Source organism: Heterodontus francisci, chromosome 17 (assembly GCF_036365525.1).
Source record: "Heterodontus francisci isolate sHetFra1 chromosome 17, sHetFra1.hap1, whole genome shotgun sequence".
In the NCBI taxonomy this organism is placed as follows: domain Eukaryota; kingdom Metazoa; phylum Chordata; class Chondrichthyes; order Heterodontiformes; family Heterodontidae; genus Heterodontus; species Heterodontus francisci.
Genome location: NC_090387.1, coordinates 49905554 through 49927533, shown reverse-complemented (window position 1 = coordinate 49927533; position 21980 = coordinate 49905554). Strand labels below are relative to the sequence as shown.

Genomic DNA, 21980 nt, shown 5'->3' with positions numbered 1-21980 from the left:
TGGTTCACATCGAGATGCTGGCTGGGGAGTGGGATGAAATTGGTGGCAAGGGTGCAGAGTTTGTGGCAGGGGAAAAAGACAGCACCTTTGATTTTTCCGTTGCTTAATTGGAGGAAATCACAATGCTTTGAAGACTGGATGTTTGACAAACACTCTGAAAACACAGGCAGTGGAAGGGTCGAGAGAGATGGTGGAGAGATAGAGCTGTGTGGCATCGGCATACAGTGGAAGCTATCCCTGTGTCTTTGGATAATGCGGCAAAGGGGCAACACTTAGATGAGGAACAGAGGGAGAGCCAAGGATAGGTCCTGGGGCTTATGAAGTTATGATGCAAAACCAGGAAGAGAAGCCATTATAAGAGATACTCTGGCCACAATTTGATAGGTAAGTATGGAACAAAGCCCAAGCCATCTCACTGTTGGACAATGGAGGAAAGAAATTAGAGCAAGATAGTATGGTCAATAATGTCAAACGCTGCAGAGACTTTGAGGAGAGAAAATGCACCACGGTCTATGTCACAGAGGATGTCATTTGTGACTTCGATCAGAGCCATTTCACTGCTTTGGCAGCGGTGGAAACCTGACATAGATTCAAACCTGGAGTTTCAGGCAATATTAAGCAATAAATTCAAGGATAGAAAAGCAAAATACTGGAATAAAAACAAAAAATGCTGGAAATACTCAGCGGGTCCGGTAGCATCAGCGGAGAGAGAATCAGTTAATGTTTCAGGTTGATGACCTTTCAGCAGAACTGGAAAAAGTTAGAAATGTGGCAGGTTTAAAACAAGTACAGAGGCAGGGGAAGGGGAAGAGAGGAAAAGAGCAACAGGGAAGATCTGTGATGGGATGGAAGATTAAATGGCAAAAGGGAAGATGCTGCATGGCAAAATGACATGATAATGGGACAAGTAAAGAAACAAAAGATGGGCCTAGAGGAGGGAAAGCAGAATCATCATCAACAGCTGCTGTCCAAAAACAGAAAAACACAGTAAGAAAATGAGGGCGGAGGTTACGATCTGAAATTGTTGAACTCAGTATTGAATCCAGAAGCTGTAAAGTGCCTAATTGAAAGATGAGGTTCTGTACCTGCAGTTGCATGGAATACATGATCCACAACGTGTTTCATTTTGAACTCAGGTCTTGCATACCTTAGCTTTGTACTACATACCATTATAAAGTCCCTTCTTCAACCTCAAAAAAATGTAAAACTTGCATGATGCTCCATGTAACACACTTGGCCTAGAATTTTGTTTTCATTAAATGTTACAAGCACCAGCAATAGGCATTTCTGTCCCCAAAGGTATGAAATAATTCTCAAACACAATAATATTAATATGATCCTGACTTTAGGAAAAATTAAAATGTTTGTCTCTCTCTCTGGAACTATTAAGTTCATCATTACTTTTTTGGAATGCAGATTTACTCCCTTCTTACAAAAAGGGTAATCATTTCTAATTGGAATTGTCAGTCTTCCTGATTTCATATTAGAACCATGTCCTTTAAGGCCACAGTGGAACTAGTAATAGTCCACGATTGAAGGTAGGCCTATCTTGAGCTATGCCGAGCCACCTTTGTGGTTCAACGTTTTAGTGCTCCAACAAAATGTAAAGGATTATGAGCTAATTTAGTGTCTGCTGTCACTTTAGGCAGTAGTTTTCATATCTTCAAATGAAAACACTCCAACACAGATGTCAACCAAAGTGATATGCTTTTGCATTCAGCAAATGTACAACTGGATCCACTCAAGTTTTCTAGTTTACCTCTGAAGATTTCTATTATAAATTGCCCTATCTCACGATGATATTGCCCATCTTAATAGCTAACTTTGGCAAAACTTTGATCATGAACTTACTTTTCCAGATCTGGATAAAATAAAATTCAATAATCAAGCACAGGAAAGTTCCGGGTGTTATCTGTGCTATTAGGACTCCTCACATTCCTTGATTTTGAAAGAAAAATATGGATAACTGGTGTTAAATTAGCAATGTGGGACTTCTCCATATTTTGCACAATATCCCATGGTATGTGTAGTTCTGTTTCAGAATCATTTTGAAACTTTAGAAAAGTAGAGCATTAGACCAATGTCATGTTACTTTATCGGAGATACTACTGCCTAATATATTAATTGATTTTCCCATTAACTTTGCACCCATACTGGTGTAAACTCAGGCCATGAACTTTAACATACAGATATTGAACTTCTTGCTACTTCAGCTATGCTGCCCCACTGCGACTCACCAAATTGGCAGTCTGACTTATGAGTAACCTATCAGCTTCAGTATAACAGATAAAAGGCAGTACAACATTCTAAAATTTACTACACATCGCGAAGTTGCAACATTACCAGGCCATTTACCACCAATGTGTGCATCGACTCGGGATTGCTTGATTAACGGATAATGCTTATTTCTAATTTCCTAGTACTAGCATCCCTTACATTGACAAACACAAGTTACTAAAAAATTTAAAGAAAAAATATGATCTTTGGTTTGTTTGATCCTTCTTTTGTTTTTCTCATCTGTTGGTATATATTAACGCTTCAAACCATGCTGTGTGGAAGGGAATAGTGAGCAATGGTCTCACATGAAGATGGCAAATTTATTTCTAATAATCCATCCCAGTATATGGACCAATAATTATCTATTCCAAAAAGATATCTTCATGTGTGCAAATTAAAAAGAATCCGGTATACAAGATGTTATAAATAAGTGAAGTGCTTGTCTTGAAATGTTAAATTATTAATATCGTCTACATCGTGGATTAAATTTAGTGAAACAAAAAAATGATTTATTGATAAATATCACTTGGTCTGTGGGGGATTTGGCTCAGTGTGGTGGTAATAGACGTACAGCTGAGAATGGCAGCCAAGTTCTGCGACAGATGCACTTCTGATCACTTTCAATTATTTTCAGTCTTCGTGCAGGCAAACAAACTACAGCAGCATATCTTCGCAGTACATGGGCAAGAAGATAAGATTTACGACTGTTCGCAATGCCCACAGAAATTCTTCTTTCAAACTGAACTTCAGGTATCCTCAAGAATGTGGTGCATCCAATTATTTAGTAGTTAAGCAAGACAGAGACTAAATAGACTCATGCATATTTTACTTTTAACTCTATTTGATTAATAAGGAAGAAATATAAATTATTTGTTAGTACTCCATGTCACTGAAAACCTGTCTCTTGGTCTTTTAAATTGCTTAAAAAAGAATTATAAGACTTATTGTTGACTCGCTTAATCTTGTAACACTTGTTTGCTATATTGCTACTCTAATCAGATGGTATTTACGTGACATTGCATTTTATTAAGTCTTATACCTAACTTGTAGGAACTGTGGATTCTGGTTCTGTTTTCTCCATTTACCTTCTGTGCAGCCTTACCTTACAAAGTGTCTATTTCAATTGTGTCTTTTTAATCTCAGCAGTTTCTTCTAAAGATTTGTATATTTACATTTATACTGTGCACAACTAGATGGTCGTTCCATTAAGGAGCTAACAAAAATAAATCAAGATAAAGCACTTGGGACGGGTGGTGGGGCGGGGTGAAAAAACACGAGCTCAAAAGGTTAACAAATTCTGTAAAAGATTTGCAGGTTAGTCTTGAAAAGCAGTCCATTTTGACAGTTCATACCCATTATCTTGGTGAGGCTCTGCCCATTTGTGGTTATTCACATTGATGCCGGTTGATTCAGTATAATAAAGACATTTTTTGTGACCTCGTTTGCTCTGATAACTGGGGCAGCTTCTGTATGCTCCTCCTTGGTTCTGCTAAGATTAGCTGAGCTGCCCTGTTTGTACTAGGCAGAACAGTCAAGCTCCGCTTCAAAAAATGTTGCTGAGTTTCTGCACAGACACAGTTGATGGACTGACGCCAATGAGACAAGGTCTGAAGCTTCAAATGCTATCATACTGGGATCTATACTGTCTTGGAATAGCTAGAGTTGCATGAAGCTTTATCAGGACATTGTTTATATTGCGCCCATTCTAATGCAAAACTAACTAGTAATCAGTCTGTCGCTCCTATGTTTTTATTTATTCATTCTCAGGATGTAGGTGTCGCTATCAAGGTTAGCATTTATTGCCCTTTCATAGTTACCCTTGAGAAAGTGGTGGTGGTCAGCTGTCTTCTTAAACCGCTGCAATCTATATGATGAAGATACATATACCCACAGTTCTGTTAGGTGTGGAGTTCCAAGATTTTGAGCCAGCGACGATGAAGGAATGGAGAGTTTCTGTACAGGTTTTACATTGGAACAATATTTTAGACTTACACTAAAGACAAATGGATGTGTGCTGGGTTTATCTCAGCAGATGTAGCATGTTTTACAAATTTTCATTAATGTTTGGTTCTGTGATTTACTACTGTTGACATATAAATGTTAAAAAAATAGAAAAATACACATTAATAGGAAACCTGCAAAAAATGAAAAGTCTTTAATGAAGAGTAAAGTAACTTTTTGAAAGCATTTAACAATCAAATTAAGACCCTAATAGCTTGACCAACATACTCTTTAACTGCAGGTACAAACTAATTACTAAGAAATGACCCATGTATTTACTAGATATTTAATATTTTCACATGCAGCAGCACAAAGTGTTGCATGCCTATTTGATGTGCATGTTACATGATTGTCTATTTAATTCACTGGAGGTCACTACTTTTTCTTTCATGTAGAGCCAGTGATTTTTCATGCACAATTCAAGCAGCACCAAGGAGAACTGTTACTTCCATCCAGTAAATCAAAGTGGTGAGGGTTACTTATATAAACTCAGCTTCCATTCATTTGTCTTTATTGTAAACCTTCCAAAGTGTTGCTCCATTGCAAAACTTGTAGAGTAGCTCATCCCAGGAAGCAAGGATTGATTGCTGGTTCGTCAGTTTTACATTAGACTGAGGGCACCCACCAACCTCTCCTCACTACTACTTTTAAATATAAAGAAGAAACTAACTTCATCTTTTAATAAATGGTGAAAGATCCCAGCATGATACTGTTGTCTTTATTTTTACTTTGATAGCTTATTTTATCTTTTATGGAGTGTGTGACTCTATATCTTTCTTTCGTGAAAGTGCTGGTTCATGCTGGAATAAGGTTCCATGGTGCTAGCTAACCCATAGCACTTCTCCCTCAATGGTCCTTCATTTGTGAAGCTAAACAAAGAACATCCAACTGTATCGGGGCATCACATCTGCACCTGACCCTGCCTTCACCCTGACCCTGCCTTCATATGCATGCATTTCGCAACAGGGATCACTGTCGGGAGTAGGAACTTTTTTTTTTATTTGTTCATGGGTTGTGAGCAAGGTCGGCATTTATTGTCCATCCCTAATTGCCTTTGAGAAGGTGCTGGTGAGTCACCTTCTTGAACTGCTGCGGTCCATGTGGTGTAGGTACTCTCACAGTGCTGTTAGGGAGAGAATTCCAGGATTTTTATTCACTAACTATTAAGTAATGACAATATATTTCCAAGTCAGGATGGTGTGTGGCTTGGAGGGGAACTTGCAGGTGGTGGTGTTCCCATACGCCTGTTGCCCTTGTCCTTCTAAATGGTAGAGGTCGCGGGTTTGGAAGGTGTTGTTGAAGGAGCCTTGGTGAGTTGCTGCAGCCCATCTTGTAGATGATATTCACTGCAGCCACAGTGCGTCAGTGGTGGAGGAAGTGAATGTTTAAGATAGTGGATGAGGTGCCAGTCAAGTGGGCTGCTTTATCCTGGATGGTGTTGAGCTTCTTTAGTGTTGGACCTGCAGTCATCCAGGCAAGTGGAGAGTATTCTATCACACTCCTGACCTGTGTCTTACAGGTAATGGAAAGACTTTGGGGAATCAGGAGGTGAGTTACACGCCACAGAATACCCAGCCTCTGAACAGTTCTTGTAGCCATGGTATTTATATGATTGGTCCAGTTAGGTTTCTGGTCCACGGTGACCTCCAGGATATTGATAGTAGGGGATTCCGTGATGATAATGCTGTTGAAAGTAAAAGACTTTTACTTTGGTTAGACTCTTTTTTGTTGGATATGGTCATTGCCATATGGTGTGAATGTTACTTACCCAAGCCTGAATATTGTCCTGGTCTTGCTGCATGGGGGTATGGACTACTTCATTATCTGAGGAGTTGCGAACAGAACTGAACACTGTGCAATCAACAGTGAGTATCACCACTTTTGAGCTTGCAATGGAGAGAAGGTCATTGATGAAGCAGCAACCTTGGTTGACTCCTCCCCTCCCATTTCAGGGGTATTGACTCTAATGTAGTGTCACCACCACCATCCCAGCTGAGATCAGCTCATTGAGTTCAAATGAGGGATTGAACTTGGGATCCTCCAGCTTGGTGTAGCTCAGTATTATACCATGGTATATTTCCACTTTAAGATTAATTTTTTTAAAACATCATTTTTGCTGTTCCACGTTTTAAAGAAATCCAGCCATCTCACTGATAATATGGTTTAAAAACTACCTTAATTCTGTATGTGTCTCTGTGGTAAACATCTTTGCAATCTGTAACAAATTAAACTCACACCAACCAGACATAATATATTCTTTTTAATTCATGTTGGGATATATAGTCTGCTTATTTTAAGCAAGGGTAAGTGTTCAAGTTTGAAAACAAAATGATAAAATGCAGCATTTTCCCCATCCTTGTGCCATGATGATTAATTTTCCACCAAAGCATTGCTAATGTAGTAAAGCAAGCTGGGCAAACACAATTTGGATTCCCCGCATCCCTGGAGATGGAATTTTATTATTTTTGAATCACACAAATTAAACTTGTACCTCAGACTGACACTGTACTAACTCTAAACTCTTCTTCACTGTCTTAAAAAAAAGCTCTAATAGTATACTGTTAATCAAATGAACAAGTGAAGATGAATCACGATTCAAGTGTACAAATATTTTTTTCCCAGTAGCATGTTGGAGCTCTTGAATTGTCTAATTCAATTAGCAAAAGAGTGACAGTAATCAGCAAATAACAGGGCTCATTTAGTGAACTTAAAACAAAAGTTGTAGCAGTTTGAATTTAGCAGTAGTGCAGTTGTTTTGTATAATGAGGTGGTTGATTAGTACATTGATGATAACAATAGTTAAAGTCATGGTCCTCCACAACAATCAGTGCAAAGAGGATTTTCTCCCCTTCTGTGTTCACTGGCTTCCTGCTGACGCACTGATTATTGCGGATCTGCGCTTGCGTGAACACATTACATTGCAAGGATTAGTAATTAGATAAATGAGAACTGAAATCTTTCTGACAAAGATTTGCATCAGAATAGTGATTGAGAAGTACCAGGTCTGACAGAGTCATCATGTGTGTGTAAATGTACCCAATGCCATCTGTAGGACTAGCTGATGATTATTTGGCCTTATTTCAGTACAACGGTCATGAACGCTGTGCTGTTGCTCTCTCTGTCTCTGTCCTCGGACTGCTGTGGCTAGGCAGGTGGCAGTTTTTGCATGTCTGGAAGCAGGAAATCAGAAGGGGAAGGTTGGTGTGAGGAAACTGGGTGGGGTGGGAAGAGAAGCAAGAGGCCCATGGTCACACTATCAGCAGCTTGCTCGTCACACCAGAAAGCAGAATGACAGTGTGCTGGAAGTTGAGAAGGGGTATAAGACAGGAACATAGGTGATAAGGAATATGGGATTACTGCAGGGTTAGTATAAATGGGTGGTTGTTGGTCGGCACAGACTCGGTGGGCCGAAGGGCCTGTTTCAGTGCTGTATCTCTAAATAAAAAATAACATTATCCTCATTCTTCTCAGTGACCCCATCGCAGCTGCCCCCATGATGCTGCAAACCATCTCCTTAATAGGGCACAGGATATACAGGCATTCTTGTCCCCCGCTGGTTCTGCTTTGCTTCCTTCTATTGTATACCAACTTGTCCAGCAAGAAAGGGGGCAGAATGTCCTTGCTTGTGTAGCACTGAGTTTGGGTGATGTGCATGTCATAGCTGAATAACTGGAGGCAGCAAGAGATGGGTGTGAGGCTGGCAGCATTGGTAGGTGGTCTAGGTGGAGTATCTGGATATTGGGAGTGAGTTCTGAATGCTGGAGAATGTTGCTGGGTGAGTGATGGGGGTGTTGTGCATTGAGCAGCGTGAGCGGTTAGTGGTGTGGTGGGCAGGAGATGTCATGTGAAGATTGTTACGACTGAGGCGGGAGGAGTGCACTGTCTTTTCTAGTTCCATTTCTCCACAGACCATAACATATATTTTAAATGTTTACCCAGTTACCCCAATACGGTCAATTATATACTCTACTCTTTATCCCAGAATAAAGTACACCAACCAGGTTTCTTTAATAAACAACAAAATTATCAGTTTATTATAAAAACAAGACTTATCTAGTAATGAAGTAAAGCATTAACACACAAATTTGAAATATAAAAGTTCCCTTTTTAAATTCCCCACATACAAACTCTCACACACTGAAAAAGTAAAGAAATTGCCTCTGTACAGGCCTTTTACCAAAAAAGACAAAAAAGAATACTTTGGCCAAATACTTGTTAATTCTTGAAGAAGACAGATGAGATATGTTGTGTCCCAAAATGACAAATCGTCTGGCATTCCGGTATACAGAGACAGGTCACCGGGATCTTTTCTGCAGCAGTTCTTTTCAGGTAGCCGTGACAATTAATCTGGCATGTTTTTCCAACCTCTCAGGAGAAATGCAGCATCAGGAGTTGTAGCTTTCACACACACTGAACTCTCGGGGCTTTTCAGAGAAGTGAAGAAAGAGATGAGCTGGGTGTTTCTCTCTTGGCAGGCTGACCTCCAACTAACTCAAAACAGTCCATAACCCAACCAGAAAGTCAAAACAAAATCCCAAATGTGACCTCTTGACCATCATAAATCTTGACATGTCACTTCTCTTGTAAACATCTTCCCCAAGTCACCAAGGTTTCTATTGTTTATTGAGCTTGAGGCATGTGACTTCCAGTAAAGGTTGTTTTCAAACAGGATCTCTCAGTGCCCCTTGTAAAAATAAAAACACATCCATGGAATCTTTTCAGTTTTAAACACAAGTCATCAAAAAATATTTTTAAAATGGAAGCACTTTCATAACAATATGCATTCACTGATGTTGACCACCCGCATGAGGTCATTAGTTTTCCTGTGGCACCAGGTCTGGATCCAGACTCTGGAAAGTGACCTCCCTGGCCACCCATTCACAGTCTCTTCTGCGAGTGAATCTTGAGGGGCTATTCGCCGCCTGCAGTACCATGGCATCTCTCCTTCTGCCCACCTTCACCACTAATGCCTCCAGCACCACATCCATAACCTTGGAACTCTCTCTCTGCCCTGGTGTTCCATTTTCCAACTTTTCAATTCCAGCAATATTATCCAGTGCAGGTTCCTTTTAAGAGAAATCATAGAAAATGTACGACACAAAAGGAGGCCATTTGGCCCATTGTGGCCATGCCGGTCAATGAAGAGCACCCTAGCCTAATCCCACCTTCCTGAACTAGGTTTGTAACACTGCAGGTCACAGTTCTTCAAGTAGACATCCAAGTCCTTTTTAAATATGGTGTGAGTTTTTGCCTCTACCACCCTTTCAGGAAGTATATTCTAGATCCCTACCACTCTCTGGGTGAAAAAAATGTTTCCTCATTTCCCCTCTAATCCTTCTATTAATTACATTAAGCCTATGCCCATGGTTTTTAACCCCTCTGCTAAGGTAAATAGTTCCTCCCTATTTACTGTATCTAGGACCCCTCGTAATTTTATGCACCTCAATTAAGTCAACCCTCAGCCAGTCCTGGCAACATCTCCGTAAATCTCCTCTGCATCCTCTCCAGTGCAAACACATATTTCCTGTAATGTGGTGACCAGAAGTGTATGCAGTACACAAACTGAGGTCTAACTAGTGTTATATGCAGTTCTAGCATAACCTGCCTGCTTTTATATTCTGTGCCTTGTCTAATAAAGGAAAGCATGCTATATGACAGACTGCCTTTAAGAACAAAGTGATGGCTGCACCACGTGCTCTAAACACAAACGTAATGGGCCGCCTGGAAAACACAGAAGCAGTCAGCAACGAGGGCCTGCTTGGCCCCATGCTACAATCAGGTAAATGATGTGGGAGCACCAAGTTTACATGCTGTCCATCTCCAACAGAATGGGCATGGGCACGGCACAAATTGTGATCTCTGCACCCAAAACATGAGGCAAAGAATTTTTTAGCCCCATATGTTCCAGTTGTACATAGAAGCAGTTTTAGGGAAACAAGCACCCAAATCCTTTTTTTTTCACTGGTTCAATTTGTGTTGTACTCATCACTGATTACACTAAGCAAGTTACAGTAAAAATAACTATGAAGCAAGTGGTCTGTCTACTGCAAATTTGTTTGTAAATTAGCTTTATTTCACAAGTGTTAAAACAAGTAAATAATCCAGATTAACATTTGGTGGATAAACTCTATTTGAGATTTCTTTTCAAATCCTCTGAGGCAACAAACAAAAGAAATGAATATATATGGACAAGGACAGCTCAGTGAACATAGGACCACAGGAATAGGAGTAAGCCATTCAGGTCTACAAAAGTAGCAGAGAAACAAAAATATATGCTTACGTAGTGCCTCATTATATCACAGAAATGCTTGAAAGCACTTCACATACAACAAATTACTTTGAGTGCAGTGTTAGATCACTGCCCATTCATAGTTAGTGGGTGGAAATTCAGTCTACAATAAGATCCAAAAAATACTCATGAGATAAGTAATTGAATGAAGGATGTTCCCTGAACAGCAAAACAACTTACTTTTCTTCAAATAGTGTTACATTATCCTTAACATTCATCTACCTAGGAACAAGACATCAAGTTCTTGGTTTCATTTCTTATACTGAAAAAGGTCAGCTTCCATTTTGAGGGCCCAAGTTCAAAGATGGTCATTCAAATTTGTCTGCCTGTCTGAGAAAGTTGCACTAGTTCTTGGTTATGCTACAAGATGGAGTTTGCTGCCATGATGGAGTACTTAGTCTTTTGGGATATGTACAGATTAACAGAGAACCTATGCAGCTTTGTGAAATATATTCACTGTTGCTCAATAAGGAACTGCATCGATTGCTGTTGTGGAGAAGTTTATAGCTGCATCTACCCTGTTCTTCCAATTGGAATAGGACAGCATGGAAACACAAAAAGTAGCAAATACAGATTGAATTATTATTTTTAAAATTAATAATCAATGTGTGACAGAGAATTTACAATATTGCTATATTTCCTTCCTTGTTAGAAAGGATAAAAGGTAGTCTCATTTAAGAGGATCATTCATTGCTTAGGTGGCCAATTAAAAAGAGAATCAGCCTTTGGTGCTATCTTTGAAGGCATCTGGCTTTCTCACAGGCTGTTTCTGAAAGCATGAACTCTTTATGTACTTAAGGAAGAAGCTGATGTTTATTAGCACTCAAGCAATTTTCTGGACCAGATACTTTACATTCTTCCAAGCAAGAACTCCCAAGTATTGATGTCTCACTCACTGGCAGTTAATATTTATGAAAAAGAAATTGTATTACCATACAATGTTTAATATTAAATGGTCCCTTTTTCTGATAGTTTCTTTAAAACTGGTGTGTTAGAGGTAGTCTGTAGGAGTAAAATTTACCCTGCAATGATGCCATGATTCTTGCTCCAATATAATTCTGAATGGGAGGTAGGATTCAATCATTCTTGTTAAGGAGTATATATTTTTAAGAACTATGCGAGTGCTTGATGCTGACATTGTGTATCCAAGTTGGAAAGTATCCTGTTCCCCAGCACAAGTATCCTTTGTGTTGCTCAGCACAAAACTTCAGAGAGGAAAGGAAAGAAAGGCTGTTAATTATTTTTGCTGTGAAAGTGATCCCACAAACTACTTGATAATATCTATTGACTGTGAGTCTACTTGCAATCTAGCAACACACTAGGGGGGACTTTTTGACTGGTGGTTCCCTACTACGAACAGCCCACCCCCCACCAGCTGTCTTCTAATAGGCCCAGCTGCTGTTCATGCTGGTTACTGAGGCTGCGGCTGCTTCTCTTCCTTGAACTATTCCTCCATCTGAATGAAACTGGCAATAATGAGACACACGATCAGCAGATAGAGCTTACAGAGTGTAAACATGGCAAAAAAAAAAATCAGAAAGAAGCAATTCATTATGTTATACTCTGTCTCCACTGCACTAGCAGGTTGGAAGTATTTAGATACTTGTTCTTTTTGTTCTTTCCTGATTGCTGGAAACTCTCTTTGCAATGCAAACAGCATAATGGCACAGTGATCCTCTGATCCAATTACCTGGAGCTGAATGTCTCTTTAAATACTGCATCGGTGGCTCTGAGAGAATAATCGCAACAGGGTTTTTCTGACGGGTGGGGTGCTAGTGGAACTTATGCACTTTCAAGTTAAAATGGCATTGGAGTCCTATTTGCGCCATAGGACCTCGTTTAAATTCATTCATTCTCCACTGGCTGTTTCTGGTGTGTGCCTTAGATGACTAAAAATAGTGTTTTAAAGTGGTGGTCAGCGGGAAAAGAACAGTAAGTCCTCTCCAGCCCCCTTCCTGCCAGGTGGGCAAGGTTAAAACCGAGTCTGGAGCTGACAAAGACTTGGATGAGGTTTCAGCAGCAGATGAGCTGAGGCAGAGGCAAAAGGGAGTGGTGTTACAGAGGTAGAAGTAAGCATTTATTATGACGTAGATGATATAGATTAGGAACCTCTGCTGAGGTTGATCTCAAGGTTGTAAGCAGTCTAGCTCAGTCTGAAATGGTGGTCTGAGAGGGGAATGAAATTGGTATTGAGGGATTGAGAGTTTGTTATGAGCTTTGACGATAGTGGTTTTAGTCTTTCCAATGTTTAGTTGGAATATTTGCAGATTATCCAAGACAAGCATCTGACAACATAGGCAGTGGTGTGGACAAGAGAGGAGGTGGAGTGGTAGAGTTGGTTGTCATTAGTGTATATGTGGAAGCCCATAAGCTAATGATGGATACCTTAGCTGTTCGGCTGAGATCACTGAACTCTTTTCTCAATTGTATTCACATCCACAAGGTGAGTGATTTTTTTTTAATGTATTTTAGAGATACAGCACTGAAACAGGCCCTTCGGTCCACTGAGTCTGTGCCAACCAACAACCACCCATTTATACTAATCCTACATTAATCCCAGATCACCACCATTCTCCTACCACCTACCTACACTAGGGTCAATTTACAATGGCCAATTTACCTATCAACCTGCAAGTCTTTGGCTGTGGGAGGAAACCAGAGCACCCGGCGGAAACCCACGCGGTCACAGGGAGAAATTGCAAACTCCACACAGGCAGTACCCAGAATTGAACCCGGGTCACTGTAGCTGTGAGGCTGTGGTGCTAACCACTGCACCACTGTGCCGAACAAATTGCTGCTATGCAGCCATGTGGGCAAGGCTTTTTGTAACCAAACAATGCTGCCAATCTCTGGTATCCTTCATCCAACATCACCAATGAAGCTTGGTGCTCTGGTATGTCTCTGATTCATTGTTCCCAAGCTTAGTTGGTAGCAGAAACAGTTCATTCAGCAAAACTCCCTCCCCTTAAAATACATAGAATGGTTACAACAGAAGGAAGCTATTCAGCCCATCATGTCCATGCTGGCTCTCTGCAAGCGCAACTCAACTAGTCCAACTCACCTGACCTTTCCCGGTAGTCCAGAATCTTTTTCTCTTTGGGTGCTTATCCAATTCCCTTTTGAAAGGTACAATTGAATCTGCGTCCACTACATTCTCATGCAGTGCATTCCAGATCCTAATCACTTGCTGGTTCCCTTCATGTTGCTGTTGTTTCTTTTGCCAATCACCTTAAATCAATGTTCTCAACCATTCTGTCAAGAGGAACAATTTCTCCCTATCTATTCTGTGTAGACCTCTCATGATTTTGAACAACTCTATCAAATCTCCTCTCAACTGTCTCTTCAACTTCTCCAACCTATCCTCGTAACTGAAGTCTCTCAAACCTGGACCTATTCTCGGAAATCTTTTCTGCACGCTGTTACGACCAGGTGCGAAAGGTGTCTAGCGGTCCTTCTCAGCCTTCACCTGGTCTCATTGTAACAGGGTTTAATTTTAAACACACTGTGTTTTGAGCTCCCCTTGATGAATCCTTGTTCACCGCTTTCCAATTATAAGGCAAATAAATGAGCACGAACAGGACTTCTTAGGTTTAAAGAAGAAAAGTGAAATTTATAAAAACTTAAACATAAACTCTAATTCAGTTAACACTTGTGGATACACGCTGCGCCCCACGCTAGCATGCATTCGCGATATGCACATGCAAATAGAGACAGAAAGGAGCAGAAAAAAAATAAAGTGGAGAGGTTTGAGGCAAAATCAGAAGATTTTCTTGTTACTGTGCTTCAAGCTCACTGTAGTCCTTTTGTAGGTAGTTCTTGCTTGTAGGTAATTGTTGCTTTTCGTTGGGGCCCAGTATTCTTCTTAAACCTTGCTCACTGTAGGAGACTTTTCTCTCTTGGGCTTCATGTGTCTTCAATGGGTCGTCAGTTCCGTGAGAAAGAGATGAGAGCAGACAGGAGAGAGGTCTTTTCAGTCCAGGAGCAAACAGCTTTCTGAGTTTAAATTCTCTGTGGCAAGTTCAAATTCAAAAAACTCCAACAGCCATTCAGTCATGTGACTAAACTGGTCTGACCACGTCTTCTGAGTATTGGGGAAGCAGGGACTGGGTCCTTTGTTCCAACACAGTCTGCTAGTATGCAAAAAAGATCTTTCCGGCAAGGGGCCTGGCAATTCCTTGTGATAGGCCCCCTTTTCTTCCCAGCAACAATTTTACGTTTAATGTCCATGTGGCAAAATATGTGCCTCATTCTTGGCAGGTGGGGGCCTGCATGACAACACACTTTAAAGCCTTCATGTACTTCCTAAACTGCAGTGTCCAGAATTGGACACAGTAATCCTGTTGAGGCTGAACCAGCATTTTATAAGGCTCATAATAACTTCCTTCATTTTGTACTCTATGCCTCTATTTATAAAGCCCAGGATCCCATATGCATTTTAGCCACTTTCTGAATCTGTCTTGCCACCTTCAATGATTTGTGCACACATACACCCAGGTCTCTCTCTTCCTGCACCCCCTTTAGAATTGTATCCTTCAGATTATATTGCCTGTCTTTGTTTCTTCCTACCAAAATGTATCACTTCACACTTCCCTGCATTAAATTTCATCTACCACATGTCTGCCTATTCTACCAACCAGCCTCTATCCTCTTGATGTCTATTGATACTTTCTTCACAGTTCACAATAATTACAAGTTTTGTGTTATCTGCAAATTTTGAAATTGTCCTGTACACACAATTCTTGGTCATTAATCTATATCAAGAAAAGAGTGGTCCTGGTACTGACCCCTGGGAAACCCCACTGTATACCTTCCTCCAGTCAGAAAAACTACAGTTCACCAGTACTCTCTCTTTCCTCTCACTCTGCCAACTTGGTATCCATGCTATCGCTGTCCCTTTTATTTCATGGGTTTCAGCTTTGCTCACAGGTCTATTATGTGGCACTTTAGCAAATGCCTTCTGGAAGTCCATGTACACCGCATCAACCACATTATCCTCCTCATTACCCTGTTATCTCATTAAAAAACTCAATCAAGTTAGTTAACACAATTTGCCTTTAAGGTATCTGTGCTGCCTTTCCTTAATTAGTCCGCAGTTGCCCAAGTGACTGTTGATTTTGTCTTGGATTATAGTTTCTAAAAGCTTTCCCACCACCGAATTTAAACTGACTGGCCTGTAGTTGCTGGGTTTATCCTTACACCCTTTTTTGAACAAGTGTCTAACATTTGCAATTCTCCAGTTCTCTGGCACAATCCCCATATTTAAAGAGGATTGGAAGATTATGGCCAGTATCTCCATAATTTCCACTCTTACTTCCCTCAGCATCCTCGGATGCATCCCATTTGGTCCTAATGACTAAACAACTTTAAGTACAGCAAGCCTTTTTAATACCTCCTCTTTATCCATTTTTAGCCCATCCAGTATTTCAACCACTTCCTCTTTCACTATGATTTGGGCAGTATCTTCTTCCTTGGTAAAGACAGATGCAAAGTACTCATTTAATACCTCAGCCATGCTCTTTGCCTCCATGTATATGTCCCCATTTTGGTCCCTCATCATCCCCACCTCTTCTGTTGCTACTGTTTTGCTATTTATATGCCTATAGAAGACTTTTGGATTCCCTTTTATGTTGGCTGTCAGTCTTTTCTCATATTCCCTCTTTGCCTCTCTTTATTATCTTTTTCACTTCCCCTTTGTATATTCAACCTGGTTCTCACTAGTATTATCAACCTGACATCTGTCATACTTCTACTGCTTCATCTTAATCTCTATCTCTTCATCCAGGAAGCTCTGGTTTTGGTTGCCCTACCTTTCCGCCTAGTGAGAGTGTACCTAAACCATCTCCTCTTCAAAGGCAGCCCATTATTCCTTTACCGTTTTGTCCTTCAATGTTTGATTCCAATTTATCCGGGACAGATCCATTCTCATCGCACTGAAATTGGCCCTCTTCCAATTAAGTATTTTTACTCTAGATTGCTCCTCGTCCTTTTCCCTAAATAACTTAAACCTTATGATACTATGATCACTGTTCCTTGAATGTTCCTCTACTAACAGATGATTCACTTGACCCACCTCATTCCCCAGAACCAGATCCAGCAATGCATCCTTCCTCATTGGGCTGGAAGCATACTGATTAATAAAATTCTCCTTGAATGCACTTCAGAAACTCTTACCCTCTCTGCCCTTTGCACTATTATTACCCCAGTCAATATTAGGATAATTAAAGTGTTCAATTATCACTATAGTTTTTGCACCTCTGTAATTTCCTTGCACATTTGCTCTTCGATATCTTCCTGACTATTTGCTGGCCGATAGAATATGCCAGTAGTGTAATGACACCGCGAATGTTTCTTAACTCTAACCAAATAGATTCTGCCCTTGATCCCTCCAGAACATCCTCTGTCCCCAGCACTGTAATATTCTCCTTAATCAATACTGCCACCCCTCCTCCTTTCTTTCCGACACACCTTGTATGCAGGAATATTTAGTGCCCAGACCTGCCCTTTTTTGAAATAAAAACAGAAAATGCTGGAAATACTCAGCAGGTCTTGCAGCATCTGTGAAGTCAGAAACAGAATTTCCAGTTCAGTTCAATCACCTTCATCAGAATTGGGAAAAGTTAGAAATGTAATATATTTTAAGTAAGTCAAATTGGGGAGGGTGGAAAAAGAACAAAAGGGAATGTCTGTGTTAGGGCGGAAGACAGGAGACATTAAATGACAAAAGAGTTGGTGGGGCAGAGCCAATGGGAGTAATAATGGGATGACTAAAGAGACAGAAGATGTGTCCAGAGGAGGTGTGAATGGCAGCTGCCGTCTGAAAGCAAAACAAGAGAAAACAAGATTAAGACGGAAATACGCAAAGAAGAGGAAACAAAAGGGGGTGCAGAAATTACGGTCTGAAATTGTTGAACTCAGTGTTAGGTCCAAAAGGCTGTAAGTGGACAGGTTGTTGGAGGTGATTGAGAACCCTTTCCATGCAACTGCAGGAGATGCAACACCTGCCCTTTACCTCCTCTCTCCTCACCGTCCAAGGCCCCAAACACTCCTTCCTGGTGAAACAACAATTTACATGTACTTCTCAATTTAGTATACTGTATTAGCTGCTCACAATGCAGTCTGCTGTACACTGGGGAGACCAAATGCAGACTGGGTGATTACTTTGCGAAACACCTCCCGTCAGTCCGTAAGCATGACCACCAGCTTCCAGTGTTATGCCATTTTCATTCTCCACCTTGCTGTCACACTGATATCCCTATCCTCAGGGTACCGCAGTGTTCCAGTCAACGCAAGCTGAAGGAACAGCACCTCAAATTTCAATTAGGCACTTTACAGCCTTATGGACTCAACATTCAGTTCAACAATTTCAGACCGTAATCTCTGCCCCCCCATTTCGTTTCCTTTTCTGTGCATATTTCGGACTTATCTTGTTTTCTCTTGTTTTACTTTTGGATGGCAGCTGTTCATTGTTCTGCCATTCACACCACACATTTTTGTATCCCGACTTGTCCCATTATTACTCCTTTTGACTCTGTCCTACCGACTCGTTTGTCATTTAATGTCTCCCATCTTCTGCCCTATCACAGACCTTCCCTTTTGCACTTCTTCCTACCCTCCCCACTTGTACTTGCTCAAAACCTATTACATTTCTAACCTTTCCCAGTTGATGAATGGTCATCAACCTGAACCATTAATTCTGTTTCTCTCTTCTCAGACGCTGCCAGACTTGCTGATATTTCCAGCATTTTCTGTTTTTATTTCAGATTTCCAGCATCTGCAGTATTTTGATTTTGTATTACTGCCCTTTTTTTGAGCCAGGTCTCCGTTATCACCATGACATCACATTCTCATGTGGCTAACTGAACCTGCAATTCACCAGCCTTATTTACCGTGGTTGGTGTGTTTACATGCATGCACTGTCAACCTAATTTCGACCAAATTGTATTTCCTCTTACTCTGGTGCCACCTAATACCTTACTATTTCTTACTCTAGTGCAGTCTGTCTCTCCCAGTCCTTCATGTACCTTGTTTCTCCTTTCTAATGCTACATCTTGGTGCCCATCTCCTTGCCACGTTAGTTTAAACCCTCCCCAACAGTACTAGCAAACTGCCCTGCAAGGACATTGGTCCTGGTTCTTTTTAGGTGTAACCTGTACAGGTCTCACCACGCCTAAAACTAGTCCCAATGTCCCAGGAATCTAAAGCCCTCCCTCCTGCACCATCTCTCCAGCCACGCATTCAGCTGCTCTATCCTCCTATTTCTATACTCACTAGCACGTGCCATCCGGGAGTAAGCCAACGATTACTACCTTTGAGGTCTGGCTTGCTAGTCTATTTCCTAGCTCCCTAAAATCTGCCTGCAGGGCCTCAACCCTCTTTCAACCTATATCGTTGGTACTGATATGGACCATGACCTCTGGCTGTTCACCCTCTCCCCTCAGAGTGCTCTGTAGCCACTCAGTGACATCCTTGACCCTAGCACCAGGTAGGCAACATTCTAGATTCATGTCTGTGGCTGCAGAAACACCTGTCTGTTCCTCTAACTATAATATGCCCTATCACTATTGCTTTCCCAATTTTCCTTCTCTTCTGTACAGCTGAGTCACCTATGGTGCTGTGGACTAGACTCTGGCTGCAAACCCCAGAAGAGCTGTCACTGTCACCAGTATTCAAAACTGAATACTGGTTGGAGAGCGAGATGCACTCGGGACTCCTGCACTACCTGCCAGGTCCTCTGCAGTAGCACCGGATGTCTGGCTCACCCTCCGCTGTACCCTCTCCCCAAACTGAGCTCCTGATGACTGGCGTTACTCGTGCCAGCAGCTCACTGCAATGTTTTAAATAGACTTGACTTTGGAAGATGCAACAGGCACAAATCCCACCATATGCGATTTTGTATCACTGAGAATTTGCCATACTGCTCCAGGAATATTATAGCCAAGTGACACGCCATAACAACACATGCCTGATCCTATCAACTGATACCTCCCAGAAGCTAGCACCCACATACATGCACAAATCAAAAAATTTAAATTTTTCAAAATGTTTTCACAGATTGAAGTTAGTGATCCAAAATACCATTACTTACATAAATAGAATACTGCATGAAGTGATGGGGCCTGCAAAGCCCACTCACAACTTTGTCCATCAGGGTTTTGAAAGCCAAACAGTACGCAGATCTCGTGAGATATACAAGATGTGTTTGAGCATAAGAGGTTGCATTTCACGACTTAGTTACATCCTCTTTACATATAAGTTCATCTTACAACAAAAGTGAAGTCTAGCCTTTTTAAAAATGGCATCTATAATTGCATTTGTATTTCTTAGTTTTTAAACTCATTTACTTCTGCTATATACCTGCTCCAATCATTCCACTCTGATTCTTTTGAGTGTAGGTACCAAACAGTATGCAGCATAAAGCTCATATTATGTTATCTATTGGCATTAACTTGGCATTTTCTGAAGTTTATTTTCTTCTCTTTTGCCCTTACAGCAGAAGTGCCTCCTCCATTTTAACACAACAATACATGCCTGGGTGTTTTCAGAAAAAAAAAGTCTAGATCATTAAATATAATAGGTCTCAGCTGCAGTTATGATCACTGAAGCTTGCACTCAATTCATCATAGCAAATTAGGTACATCTAAGAAACGTAAGTGTCTCCGAGCATTTTAGATTCTTTAAGAAAAATGCCAATACAAAAATGTATGGGCAAAATCATTGTTTCTGTTAAAATGTTTCTGAAATATTAGGCAAATTAAATTTATTTCTGCGGCAAATATACACATTCTTTTGTTCCAATGTCTGTGTTTGAAAACTATGGGGCCACTGATAAGATCTCTGTCTGCATACATTATTTATTTATTTAGCGTATCTTGTCTATTGTTAAGAGATATGTAAGCCTAAATGGTTAATGCTTTAGTGACAAATATTTTAACACCAAGCCCTCATACTTGTCACATATTCCCGGCATGTGTTTAGATAATTGTACTTTTTAACGCATCTTGTTTGTTGGACCTATAGAATGAGCCTTATTGTTTCTTGACTAAAGGTTCTCGAGATAAATTAATCTCTTTAAAATTGGTAATTTAATTTCTGTTCTATTTTGTTATGCTGCTTTTGTTGTGTAATTATTCATTGCATTGAGTAAGATTTTACTTTTTGTAGATTTTTCCCTTAACACAATATATTTTTCACTACAGGACTCCTTTTATTTAACTGCCAACATTACAGCAGTCATACAATGAATAAGCATTAATTCTTTGGAGTACCTTTCCTAATGTCCACATTACTTTAGTCACAATTTCTGCAAATATAATTTGCTGTACATCTCTTGTGCTGGATATTATAAAGCAGAATTAGAGAAATTTAGAAAACCGCTATCACTTCCTTCACAAGTGTTCATGAAATAAACTAAAACACAATAATCTTGTTCTCATATTCTTTTGTTAATCCTCTTCTGCTACTTAAATGCTTAAAGAAAGAACATGTCTACAACTAAGTCTGAAAAAATAAATTCCCCAAAGCTTTACATTTTCCTTATAAAATATTACCACCTTATTATTTCCACATTGCTAGAGGGGAAGGAGGAGGCCTGAACTCCCACAAACCATTGCATTATTTATAATTCTTGTCAGCCCAGTGTTGAGTGTTGTCAGAACATAAATGCTGTGACAACATCTATGATCTAACAGCATACACAACTTTAATACAGTATAAAATACACATGGGCCGGGATTTTATCTGGGCACCGGGGGTCTCGACCACCATCTAAAGTGCGGATAAAAGCCCCGTGTCACCACCTCTAGGGAAGGCCTGCCAAATCAAGTGCCAATTAGGCACTTAAGTGGACAGCAGCAGGCCTTCACCCAGATCAAGGACCCCGGCGAAGCAATTCCCGCCCTCTGGGAGTTGTCAGCCAATCATAGGAAATAGGAGCAGGAGTACTATTCGGCTCGTCGAGACTGCTCCACCATTCAAACAGATCATGGCTGATCATCTACCTCTATGCCATTTTTTTCCCCACTGTCCCCATATCTCTTGATGTCATTAGTATCCAGAAATCTATCGATTTCTGTCTTGAACATGCTCAATGATTGAGCTTCCACAGCCCTCTGGGGTAGAGAATTCCACAGATTCACCAACCTCTGAGTAAAGAAATTCCTCCTCATCTCAGTGTTAAATGGCCTTCCCCTTATTCTGAGATTGTGTTCCCTGGTTAGAGTCACAGAGAGATACAGCACCAAAACAGGCCCTTCGGCCTACTGAGTCCTTGCCGACCATCGACCACCCATTTATACCAATCCTACATTCATCCCATTTCCCTCCCATCCCCACTTTCCCTCAATTCTCCTACCACCTACCTACACTAGGGGCAATTTACAATGGCCAATTTACCTATCAACCCACAGGTCTTTGA

The 21980-nt window shown here is 40.6% G+C and overlaps 1 protein-coding gene across 8 annotated transcripts in view; it reads left to right on the top strand.

The window, feature by feature from the left end:
* The window catches only part of znf423 (zinc finger protein 423), a 385448-nt gene that overhangs the window by 334933 nt on the left and 28535 nt on the right, over positions 1–21980 (top strand). For all 8 annotated transcript variants that reach the window (XM_068049400.1, XM_068049399.1, XM_068049398.1 and 5 more), the window contains one exon: positions 2912–3027. In XM_068049400.1, coding sequence (XP_067905501.1) covers positions 2912–3027 — 116 coding nt within the window. The remainder of the gene's footprint in view (positions 1–2911; positions 3028–21980) is intronic.